Source organism: Cydia pomonella, chromosome 14 (genome assembly GCF_033807575.1).
Source record: "Cydia pomonella isolate Wapato2018A chromosome 14, ilCydPomo1, whole genome shotgun sequence".
In the NCBI taxonomy this organism is placed as follows: domain Eukaryota; kingdom Metazoa; phylum Arthropoda; class Insecta; order Lepidoptera; family Tortricidae; genus Cydia; species Cydia pomonella.
The window spans coordinates 14103800-14117304 of NC_084716.1; the positions used below are offsets into that span (position 1 = coordinate 14103800).

The 13505-nt window shown below is 36.9% G+C and overlaps 1 protein-coding gene across 1 annotated transcript; it reads right to left on the minus strand.

The window, feature by feature from the left end:
• Window positions 1–246: 246 nt before the first annotated feature.
• Window positions 247–11964, minus strand: LOC133525015 (juvenile hormone-binding protein-like). The gene is made up of 6 exons (XM_061861205.1): window positions 11858–11964; window positions 9794–9842; window positions 9137–9362; window positions 7603–7727; window positions 1881–2030; window positions 247–1163 (listed from the first exon to the last, which is right to left on the minus strand). Exons 1-6 carry the CDS (start codon window positions 11939–11941, stop codon window positions 1012–1014), a joined length of 786 nt encoding a protein of 261 aa, XP_061717189.1. The 5' UTR covers window positions 11942–11964; the 3' UTR covers window positions 247–1011.
• Window positions 11965–13505: the final 1541 nt, after the last annotated feature.

Sequence of the window (13505 nt, forward strand, 5' to 3'; positions counted from 1 at the left end):
ATCGGTGTGCGAGAAATGACTGATGACACCATGCAAGCTCATATCAAAATTAGATGAAAACCATATCAAATTATTGCAACAGAATCAGCCTCCGTGACACGTTAGGTTGCGGCCAACTACTTTATAATCGGCACACATTAATTGGGTGGAACAACGCGGAAATATGCATATTCTAGCCATAAATTCTGCAACTAGGTCGATCAACTTTTTTTGTCATCTCGTGTCCCAACAAAATAAAAAATCATATCTTTCAAATCTATGTATTTTTGTAATTTATCACGTATAATGAATCAATCAAAAAGTCAATCTAATTAGAACTTAAAAACAAACCAAATTCTTTTAATTTATCGATTTTTCTTGGTGACCCAGTAGAAGACTTAAGACTTATTTACAGTACATATGGGGCTACTTTATAGCACTAGTGCGAGAAGTAGCATATTACGTTACTGTGTCGAACATTTAAAGGGCCATATGTACTGTAAAACGTTGTACGATACATGTGCGAATAGGTAATTCGCAACTCGTGTCGATTTAAAACACTCCCTTCGGTCGTGTTTTAATTTATCGCCACTCGTTTCGAATTTCCTATTTTTCGCACTTGTATCGTAATGTACTATTCTGATCGGAGGGCAGAAAAGAACTATTACTATACAACTGGAATCCTGATTAATTTTGTAAGGTCTTTAAACTCTAACCAGGCTAAGTATGCAGCTTCTTGGCAGTCAAGTGACTATGTATGGCAATGCCATACTGCATATTGAACTTGTTAGGCGACTTAGTGGGGTCAGAATGTTCTGGACCAGGGGTCGGCAAACCGGTTCTTAGACTATTGATATTAAATTTGCGGCATTTAGATTTATAGTTCGTGTCATACACAATGACGCGCAGATTCGTCAAATCTAACCTTTAATAACATGATATTATGAGTCAAGGCACGCTTCTTCGTGTATATAAAACTGCGGCTGGCTCTTCTTCCTTCAAAAGTTTGCCGACTCCAGAACTAAATATATTTTAAAATCCATGGGGATTTTTAAAGAAGGCAGTTGAAGGCAGGACTTTGGCAGCCGCCCTGATGTTGTGAACGACAGAGACGTACGCTTTCTCTACTATTTTGCAGAAATTCGTTTTCCACAACTGTTTTATCTCCTCTGGACAAAATGCATCTGCAAACAAAAAAACACTGGTCAGCTTTACAATCGTCATCAATTCATTAGATAATTCGGAGTGGCGAAGGCGTTCACAAATATTGAAATGCATAATGCCTTGAAGTGCATATTTAGATGTTTGACCGCTCCTATAGATAAAGATAAAGATAGTTTATTTTCCAAGTAGGCATACTACAATGCGCTTATAAACGTCAAATAAAGCTACGCCGGCTCTAACCCTACACCTCTAACCCGAGAAGATTTAAATCCCTCCTAAATTGTAGGAGGGTATCCCAATATGGCACCGGCAAGAAACTCGGCATGAAATAAAAAAATACAATTTAAATTAATACGGAATTAAAAAACAACAAAAAATAACATACAGTAGGTATTTTCTAATATAAATTTGATGCACTAGATTGCTAATGCAGGACGTTATCATTGCCAAACATGCTTGAAAAAGTTCATCTTTATTTGAAATGTTTGTTAAGTCAGTTTGTAGTTTATTCAACTCAGCTCGTAGCTCGTTCGTGTCTGTTTCATGAGAGCACCTACTGTACCTAGTTCAATTTGTTTAACGCACTGAGATAGTCACTTTTTAATTTAGATCTATTGATTGATCGAATTCGTTGCACTCCAATTGTTGCAAATCGCATGCAATTATCTGTGACGTTTGTGGAGTCCATCAGCCCCTCAGTTGTTATGCTTATGAGTCTGTAAGATATTTATATTTACCATTGCAAGTTTCTGCCAACTGAGAACTGAAGGAAACTACCGGAGTGTCGACAAGTTCGCAGGAGGTAGTTTCGGGGCCGACTACATAATGTTCAACTCCCATGCTGTCCCTTTGAAGCGTGTAACTGTAAGAAGCTGTACCCAACACACCTGCAATTTAAACATTAACAGTTAATGATATCAATAAGAGAGAACTTCTTGATAAGCTAGAGTGGCTCCAAAATGTATGCATCCGATATATTTTTGGGTTGCGGAAGTATGACCACATCTCCAACTTCCGTTCCCAGCTCGGTTAGCTTCCGATCCGTCGACGCAGGGACGTACACATCCTGGCATTACTTTTCAACGTCCTGTTTAATCAGACCTCCCCTCCGTATTTTTCTGAAAGATTTCCATACCTGGCTGGGGTAGTGGTCATCGCCTGAGATCGAGTGCGAACCTGACTCTCTCTGTACCGTGTAACAAGACCCAGTCATACACCCGGTCGGTACAGTTGTGGAACAAGTTGCCATTATCCCTAAGACAGTCACAGTCGGTAGCATCACTTAAGATAAACTTGCGTAAGTTATGGCTCTCCAATGACTTGTGTTCTGGTTGAGTACTAAGTATTTCTTATTTAATTGTGATAATGTATATATTTATATGTATATATGTATATCTAATATATCTGTTGATATTTATTATATGTATATATATGTAATATTATTATATATGTAGGCTACATGTTTCAATTATTTACTTGTGTAATGACTGAACCATAGTTTACTTTTTTGTACATAGTGTTTGTTTGTCTTCTATGTTTTTACTTTTGACTCTCAATTGCTCAAAGGTTGACTGGAAGAGATCCCTTATAGGGATAAGTTCGCCTTTGTATATTGCCAACATTATTATTTTTTCCTTTTATTGTATCTTTACCTGTCCCTTATGTACAATAAAGTGTTTACATACATACATACATAAGTGTCACGCAAAGTGAGCAAATTAAGAAGGCAACAAAGTAACAGTTCAATGAATGGAGGCGCATAGTGGATCTAGAGGAAATGATGCAGCGGATGAACTAGCCAGGAAAGGTTAAAATACACGGCATCTGAACCCGAGCCCATCATACCCCTATCAATATCTTGCATACACAATAAACTAGACCTACATCACAGACAACTACGGCGCAAGCAATTGTCATTATGACTAGGCCCCCAGGTTTGGAAAGGAAGTCTTTCCCAGCGAGACGATAGGTATTCTGTGAAGTCACAGACGCAAGTACGCAAGTATGGTCGTCTTACTTATTAAATTATAACAGTTTTACCTTGTCCGGCTGTCTATGTGTCCGTCGCGATCTGAATATCAATCACACTAATAGTGGTGAAAAAAAAAAAAAAATTGCTACAACCCTAGTGAATGGTCGTTGGATTGGTATTTCAAAACTAATATCGAATTTGGACCCTACTTTGAAAAAGTTAAGTTGTAAGTCTTAGGTACTTTTTTATTTCGGTACCACTGTTGTTAGAGTTGAAATATATTTACGGACATAATAGCTCCCATAGTAAAAACTAGAGATGCCACGAATAGTCGGCCGGAGCACCGAATATTAAATTAAAAACATGTGCACATTTCGAGTCATATTTGTTATGAAAACTGGTCGCCTACAAAGAACAATGATTGCTATGATTTCAGTTATTTTGTTTGTTAAATAGTAGGGTGTGTAATTAGAGTCAAGCATATCTAGCCTATGATAAAAATAAAATAATTTCCAAGCAACAAGTGCTCTTTAATATTATATATTTTAACTGTTTCCCGAGAATACATTTTAAATGTTAAACATAATGGTTTGCGTTATAGTGGACAGGCACCAGTAATATGTATACCAAAAATCCTGTAAAATAAGTATTAACTGTGATAACATTTTACCATCAACAAAAGCCATTGAGATGCTTAAGATTTATTTTTCATTGAATTTTGTTATTTCTAAAATTACACCCGCGCCACACATAACATCTCATGACACACGTAGGAAACACGTAGTTTTAATTTTTTAATCATATTGAAACAAATTTCGGTGATGGTTCCGGACACCATATCTAGTTTAGTTTTATTTGATATTTTTTTATACATGTCTATACCTATATCGTAAAATGGAACGCATTAACCCATTCAGGGCCCGTGACTCAGCGTATGGGTCATGTTCAAACAGTCGCGCAGGGCCCGTGACTCACATGTGAGTCGTGAATAAATTCTGATTTAAACATAAACAAAACGTAATATGACGAAATAATATAAGTATAATTTGAGCTAACAACCATCTTTATAAGGCATGTTGAAAAACATAATTGTAAACATGTTTTTTTTTAGTGAAACAGGGTCTAGAATATTTAAGTTTGGTTTACTAGAAGTGTAATATAGTAAATGAAATCTGAAATTCGAGATACATACGTGTCCCAAGCAAATGGATAAATCTACATTTCAAAAATATCAAAAATATATTTATGCCTGAAGTTATTGACATGACTCAAGGTATGGGTCACCGTGGCCTGGCGCTAATTGTAAAAACTACACATATCTTCATAGCACGCAAAAATAAACTTTATAACTTAGTTTTAAAGCTTATTTCATGACGAAACTCGTTGCAAATTGTACCTTTTTACAATGGATTACTGTTTGGATGGTAGCAAGCAACATTTCTAAGGACCAAACTTATTACCATGCCAATTTTTTTTGTTTCATTATAAAATCAGGGCGGCTTAAACAGTCACCAGCTAAATGGTATATTGTATTATCGCAATAGTGTGTGAGAAATATTTAAAAGAAAAGATTTTTTCTAAACATTTTCGTGGTAATAAGTACTATAATACATTTTAAGTGCTCTATTGTTTATATTATAATGACGTTTACCAAAACAAAGTTCATGACCGGCCACATGTAAGATTATCGCAGACACTTGGACAATAAACAATGGATGCACCTGGGCGGCGGCGAATTTAGCGGCGGTATTATCTTTAACGTAGTATTTTTGACATAAACTCAAGAAATGATTCACCCCATCCCCTCTATTAGGATGTATTTTAGAGTAACATGGGAAATTATATTTAGTCACGATTTATTCGTTGGCGACTTTATGCTCCTCTCTGTGCTCTTCAGTGATTTCGTATTTTGTGATTTTTGTGACCTTGGCTATGGATACCCGGAATTTGAACCCTCCTGACCTCCTGACAAATTGTGCTATGAACTGGATTTTTCTGAACCCTATAATTATATGAAAATAACAGCGCCCTCTTGACAATGATCATCTATTTCTGATCAGGCTTTAAAATGTTCATTCTTAGTTTCTTACAAATATCAACAAATTAGTAAATATATATATATATATATATTTTTATTTATTTATTTGAAGAGTAAACAGTTGGTTAGTAAAAATGTTGCATAATATTGTCCAACGGACCGGATTCATAAGCGGCAATTTCTTTGACGTTCGCGCCAGGCCCCGAGACCCATAAGCTGAGTCACACGTTTTAGCTGAAAACGGTTTGTATGGTGGCCCGGCGTGTTCTGTACGCTTTGTGGTTTGTGGCCATGAATGGGTTAATTAGCGACAGTAGGTAGGGTAGTTCGAATATTTTTAACTTTTATAAAAGCCAGTTGAAGAAGGCTCATGGGAGCCTGGGCTCGTTGGCAAATTATCCCAAGAATTGGCGTAGGCACTAGTTTTTACGAAAGCTATTAGTTGGAAAACTTATTGGGATTAGTCCGGTTTCCTCACGATGTTTTCCTTCACCGAGAAGCGACTGGTTCTAAATAATATTTCGTACATAAGTTCTAAAAAAATCATTGGCACGAGACGGGATTTGAACCCGTGACCTCCGGATTGCAAGTCGCACCCCTAGGCTACCAGCGTTACCAGCACAGCACAAGTATTTTTTATACGTCTGAAAAATAAATCTATTTCCTTATTATCATCCGTTATGCCTATTTAGCTATAAAACATGTCGTAATGCATTTTTTACGAACCGCGACTGGATTTTTTTATAAAACAATGCGCTGTTGTTTCACTCAATGAAGCGATGTAAACACGAGCGTAGTGATAAAGATACGCCGATAACATATCACAAAATCAATAAATCATAGAGTAAGTCCAAGCTGTTGAAAGGTACGAGTACCCAACCGTCCTGTTCCGATTTGATTTATATTTATATATGTTATAGAGTAGTCTAAAATAACAGACACGTATTTTTTTAGCTGCCCAAACTCAAACTATTGGGAGAAATTGTCCTCCAAAGTACAAAAAAATTACTCAATATTCTAACTCCTATAGAAAGTGATGCTCAAGCAACTTGCTAGTTAATGGCTGGTTTGAGTATATGTTTGAAAGCAGCTCCATAGGCAGGGTCACTCACTAAACAAACTAGCCGTCAAAGTTACTCTACATAATTGCGATGTGAACTGTGAACTCATTTCAAAAACTCTTCTAATTTAGTCTTTTTTTTTTTTTAATACTACGTCGGTGGCAAACAAGCATACGGCCCGCCTGATGGTAAGCAGTCTCTGTAGCCTATCCTTACTCACCGGCAGGAACTCATCACTATGAGTAGGGTCTAGTGTTATTTGGCTGCGGTTTTCTGTAAGGTGGAGGTACTTCCCCAGTTGGGCTCTGCTCTAGATCTGGAATGACATCCGCTGTGCTGTGCCCTACCACACAAAGCGAGATGACATTCTCAATGCTCATACCTCTCTTTTGGACGTAGTTTAAGGACGTACCCGGGTTCAAGAGTCTGTCATGTATTATACATTTATTGACCAAGCAAAGGCTTTGTCCCTCTAAAGAAAGGTGTCACTCCGCAGTTAATTCGGACTACAGCGACGTTCGGATTAGCCTGTGTACGGTAATCCGTAATGATAATTCGAGGCCCTACTCTGATTTCCAGTTCGCCGGACGATATATTCGCGATTGACAGCTTTTGAGAATAACTGACAGGTCGATATCGTCCAGCGAACTGGAAATCAGAGTAGGGCCTCGAATTATCATTACGGATTACCGTACACAGGCTAATCCGAACGTCGCTGTAGTCCGAATTAACTGCCGAGTGACGCCTTTCTTTAGAGGGACAAAGCCTTTGCTGAACTGGTAAAACGTAAAAGAAACGGTGGCACATACTTTTGGCGTGTTGTTTCATACTACTATTTTTGCTGGCTGTACAATCTTATGAAACCAACACGTTTATAGATTGAACATTGCAGTATATGGATCCTTCAACCTATTATTATAATAGCGTATCGTATGATTGGTTTCCCTTTTTAACATGTACAGTTTTTTTTTTCTTCTCGTCGACTGTAATGGTTGAATTAAGATTTCGTATACCAAACTATAATTGCGTGCTTTTCATGTATGGGCTCCCAACTCAACTATAATATTCATTTCGATACGCTTTAGTCAACTATAAAGAATTTGACCAATCACATGCCGCCACGCTCATATAGAAAAGACATAAACGGGCAACTATTTCATCAGCATATTCATCCAACGCGCGTTTATTTCTTTTGTACTAACATTTTGTCTACCGAGATACTTACCAATTCTCATTAGGTAAAATTTTGGTTTTAAAGTAAAAAAAGTATTATTTTAAATGACTTGTAGGAAAAATATATTACCAGAGAGTCCGTCTGCTAAGCTAATCCTGCACCGAATTGGCAGCGCCCTTATTAACCACCTAAGCGTATGAATATGCAAACTTACGTCCATATGTCCAGAAATGTCCCGCCACACTCCTTCCCAGATTACGGAACACCTGATTGATGTCGCCGTGTATGTTCACGTCGGCAGATGTCGTGAGCACTACCGAACCAGTTCTAAGATCCATTCTAAAATAAAATAAATATGTTTTTGACCTCAGTAGCTAAAAGGGCTCTACTCACTACACCGTGTCATACCATGACCGTTCACCGTACTATGAAAGTATCAGGCACGGAATGTAACGCGACACGGATTCATATCCGTGCATAACGGGTTTAGTGACCGTAGTATCCGCGTATCATCCCCGTGGCATCCGCCTATAATCCCCGTAGCATCAGCGACAGCGTTCATATACAATTCACCTAGCCGATAACACGGATGTCCCGGTGTATGGCGAAAATGTTTCGTAGAGGCAAAACGACAACGTGTCATGATCAGTACCCCTAGTGTAAATTTAGTCGATAGCGAAACGTGACGTACGCGTTTGCGTTAAGTCTCATTTTGTATGAGTTTTTGAACAGTCAAAAATCTCATACAAAATGACACTTAATGCAAACGCGTACATCACGTTTCGCTGTCGAAAATATTTACACTAGGGGTACTGTACCCCTCGTGTAAATAAATTCGATTTCGAAACGTGACGTACGCGTTTGCGTTTAGTCTCATTTTGTATTGGATTTAGAAAGAGCGCGCCAAGCGGGACGTTTTGGAAACTCAAAATCCTATACAAAATGAGACTTAACGCAAACGCGTTCGTCACGTTATGATGTCGATAAAATTTACACTAGGGGTACAGGGCTGAATGGGTTAAGATTCACTCGAACCGAGCCGCCTCCATACAATCGTAGTTACACTCTCATTTTAAAACGACATTATGAAATAACATGTAATTTGACACGAATATTCAAGTAACATATATCTAATGTCTGGTAATAATTTTCGTTGCTAGAAATGTATTTATTTATTTAAACTTTATTGTACAATCAAAAATAAGAACAAATGATATTAAGTCCGCTTTAATTTGTCATGAGTGTATATATTACGTAAATGCCGTGTTGCGTATAATTTAAGCATGTCATAAAATTAGAGCGTAAGTTCGATTGCATGGGAGCGCCTTTTTGGGTTTTTGTCTTTTTGGTAGTTGTGCTCGTGCATTTATGACTTTAAAAGTATTTGGCTATGCTAAAGAATTTTAAAATATATTAGCACAACTCTCTTCAAGAAAAATTATAATACAGACTAGGAATGTCACGAATATTCGCATCATTTTAAACATTCGCATTCGCATCAAATGAAGCGAATGTTTGAGTAAAAAAGAAAGATCCCGCAATTTGCGATTTTCAAATACAATGATTGTTTACGGGATATAAAGTCTAATTTCACGAATTATCTGCAAAAATTGCAGTATGATAGATTTTTTGCCGCTATATAGTGTAGTTTGAAACCCCGGAAAGGACAGGGCAGTTTTTTTTTTCAATCCTCATTCCACGCAGGCGAAGCCGCGGGCAGAAACTAGTTCGTAATAACTACGACTTACTTAAGCGCCTCCAATCTCTGATGTCCCAACCCCGTCACAGTAATATTTTTATTAATGTACACCAAATTATCACCCGGGAATTGTACTTCCAATACAGGTATGGACAACGGGTCAATAGGCAATATGTTTAAGGCGGGTATTCCTTTATGGGTTTGCCTTAAAAATAACTCCGTGGATCTTTTCAGGCATTCCAGGTCTCCGACGTTACATGGCACGAGTAAGGGTTCTGAAATAAGAGTTATCTGTTAAAAATCGGGTCATCTGCATGACTATGAGCTATTTAAGAGGATATGGGAGCTGAGATTTAAATATTTTACGTGAATATATCCGCCTCGCTAACGGAAGCGACTCCGGAAACTAGTGCAATAAGGACAACGCCAGGTTAGGCGAAATTCGGGCTATTCCCACTAGTTACCTCCAAGTTGTTACCAGTGGTAACTACTGGGAATTTTTTTCCCACCTTTTACCAGGTGGTAACTAGTGGGAATAACCCGAAAAACCCTGCGTAAAAATCTCAAAAAACGGTGTTTCGTACTCTACTGTTTCCTCCTCCAAAACTTAACCAAATGGAAGGAGGAATGCACCCATGATATTAACGGAAAAAAAACACGGTGTATATGTCTGGTACTACATGGTTTCTTGCTATGAATACCATACCTGGGATGTTCAATAAGGTGGCTGTTGACAAGACAGCGTCGAAAAAGGCCTGAAATACAAAAATCCATATAGTCTAGTTTGATCTAGTACGGCTGTGAATATCTTAGCCAAATTTTGCTAGGTGAATATGTATGATTATACAGTCAAAGAATTTAACCCCAGTACCATTTCATACCTTACCAATGATAATCAATATAAAAGTCGCTAGAGACCTCATACTATTGTCACTGTGGCAAGGAACGAAATGGTACTGAAATTAAATGTCATGCTGAACAACTTTTATTACGGGACCGAAATCGCGAAAAAAAATTTGGCTGTCTTATTGAAATCAGCGGCATCACATCCGACAGAATGTATGAAGCATCCTAATATATTTTTCACGATTTCGGCATATTCAACTCGTAAAATATGGCTAAGAGCCACTTGGACCAGCCCAACCCGGGTTAACCGGTTAAACCGTTAACCCAGGGTCAAATTGTACCGGTAACCATGGTAACTCCAGTTTTATCCGGTTAACCCTGGGTTAGTGGTAGGGTGAGTGAAGTGGCCCTAAGAGTTCAAAAACATCCTGTACATATATAGGTATATCAATAAGCTAGATTTAAGGATAATTTCGTCAAGGCCGTTGATCTGCACTGGATAGGTACCACATGCATTTTTAAATGCCTATATCGAAATATAGGTAGGTACTATACAGATATATTAGCCGCGTTCTTTCCGCATTATAAAAAAAACAGTAGGAGCACTCCCTGTGAACCACTTGTTCGATGGATCTTTACAAATTATATTTTTTTTTATTGCCTACGATATAATATCTTAATACAAATTGCAGCATAGTTATAATTATGTACTCGTAGAGCTTTCATAAGTTGTGTCAAATGTGTCAGGTTTTTCAAACTGCGGATTCAAAAATATTAAATAAAATCCAGAGGCAGCGACTTTAAAACTTTCACTTAGCCGGCTAAGAGTCGTATATAATTTAAAAAAAGAAAATTTTGGTACATCCGTCATCATCATCACATCGACAAAAATTGGTAGTATATATGGACATTTTCCCGGATATACAGTATGTACATGGACAATGGACATTGTAAAAAAAGGGTTCTTTTTAAAGATTTTTTTAAATTTATTTGCTCACAACCTTTACCATGCTATTTCGTCCCAATAAAAGTACATATTTTACCTCAAGTTTGAATAAAGACACAGAATATCTGCGGAGACCATACAAAATGTAACAATATTTATAAGAAAACTTTTAAATGGATTCGGAGGCAGAACATTAATTCCGATAACTTCTTAAATATTTTGAAATACTGTTTATTGGAATTATTACATAAGTTTTTATAACTATGCCCGAAGGACAACTAACACTTTTTTCTCCATACACTAGTGTCCCAACCTGACACAAACTGCCCGTGTTGACAAAAAAATAATAATATATTTTTCTCTCGCACAATCATTTACATACTCACAGACAGTCACACACGTTTACATATTGACCTTCACATAAACACTTTCACTACATACAACTTACTGAGACCTTTTTAACTTACTAAAGTCTTTGAACTTAACTAAAAACTTAGTCATATAAAAACACCCTTTTACTATACAATACAGTAACTTTAAAAATAACAATTATATTCCTGGTAAGGGCATGTATTCGTGTGATGAGCATGGATATTTATTCCTGAGTCATAGGTGTTTTTTATGTATTTAAGTATTTATAAATATTTATATATTATATATATCGTTGTCTAAGTACCCTCAACCCAAGTCTTATTGAGCTTACTGTGGGACTTAGTCAATTTGTGTAATAATGTCCTATAATATATAAAAGATCATTGTACTGCTTCTCTTGTAATGCAAATACTTGATATAAATATATTATTAATTTAACTAATACGAAATGAATCTTGAAAATATTACCTATGTTTACCGCTGTGAAAATATTGATCAACGTAATTTTGGGCATCCCTGTACCCACAGGAATATACAATAATTACTTTTTTTTTTTTTAAAGGATAAACTAACAACGTTTTAATAGATTAAAACTATTTTTCTTACCAACGCGAATACGTAGCAAATCTTATAGTTCATTGTTCCGACTTCTTTTAATCTCTGTTTAATACTGATATCATAGCAAATCATGCGGGCTTTTATACTCCCCAGATGCGCAGATTAGAAAAACATATACTTATATAACGGTCTCCAAGCCTCGGCGACCCGCCTATGGACCAACGGGTGAAGGGTTCAACTCCTGGTACGGGGATATATTTGTGAGCAAGGTAAGAAAAAAAAAATCGGATGTAACGTCGTTATTTATATATAACTATATATCATATATTGTATATATTCGTCTAGTAGCCACAACACAACCCTTACTGAGATTACTGTGGGACAAGGTCCATATGTGTAAAATTGTACCATAATATTTTTTTTGCATGAAAATCTTTAATTCGCTGTATTCTTTTAATTATGGTATTTGACGCTACATAAACAGGCATAGATATACCTTATCAAAGTTATATCTTTGGCTATATTTAGTATTTAGTTACATAGTTTCAGAACAATTAACTAGTCGTTTTAAAATGGGAGTGTAACTACGTTTGCATGGAGAACCAGGCTTGCTGGGGATTGGCAATGTTGGCTTGCCAGAGTCGGATCAAACTAAGTCTAATGACAAATTTATATGAAAATATGACTTATAATGATATCCCCGTATTAAAGTCAGTGCAGAGTTAGCTTAGACGGACTCTAGACATGTTTCTACAGTACAATTGCAGGGGATAGTATGTATTAAATAAAACACACTAGTGAGCGTTTCGAAAGTCTACGTAAACGAAATGAAGATGCTGCGGTGGGCGGGAGGGGTGACCAGGATGGACAGGGTGCGCAACGAGTACATACGGGGCAGTATTAAGGTTGCTCCTCATAGGAAAAAAGTGTCCCAAAACTTCCAAACATTTTTGAAACTTTCCTTTTTGTTACCGTCATACAAAGTATAAGGGGAAATTTTATTTTATGTTATTCCGGATGCTTACTGACCAAAACATAGATTAATAGACTAGATGCAAATTACAAGCGTATTATGGTAACACAATAGGAAAAAAGTTTGGGACACTTTTTTTATCCCATTACGATCATTAGTAGAATAACACAAAATTTATGGAAAAATACAAAACTTATGAAAGTGGATTTTTTTTAATAAACACTCTTGTAAGTTTTATTTTACTTGTCCAAAACGTTCACTTTTTCCGTGAACTTCAGAAAGACAGATAAAAAAATGGCTTTTTTTCTATCCATAGGATCCATAAGGTGAAAAGTAATTAGCTATTTTTATTGGATTCGCACGAAAAGTGAATTATTAAAATGCCAATGATTGGCGGCAATTATAAGGTGATTTTATTACTTGATGTACATTTCAACCGATTAGTTATACGTTTTATAAAACGCACGTGTTACTTTACACGAGCATTTTACTTTCCTTTTATCAAACATGCGCGGAAATACTGACCGTGTGACTTGCACTCGTGTCATGACTTTATAACTTTAATAGTTATTTGTTTAACAAGGAGCATAGATGTTGCGCGATGGTCATATCTTCCGTCGCTACGTCGCTAGATTCGCGCAGAGCGCCATGTCTTTTGTTTATTGTAGAGAAAATCGTCAGAAAAACGACTGCTGCCATCGCCGCCGTGCATCAACCCGGCGC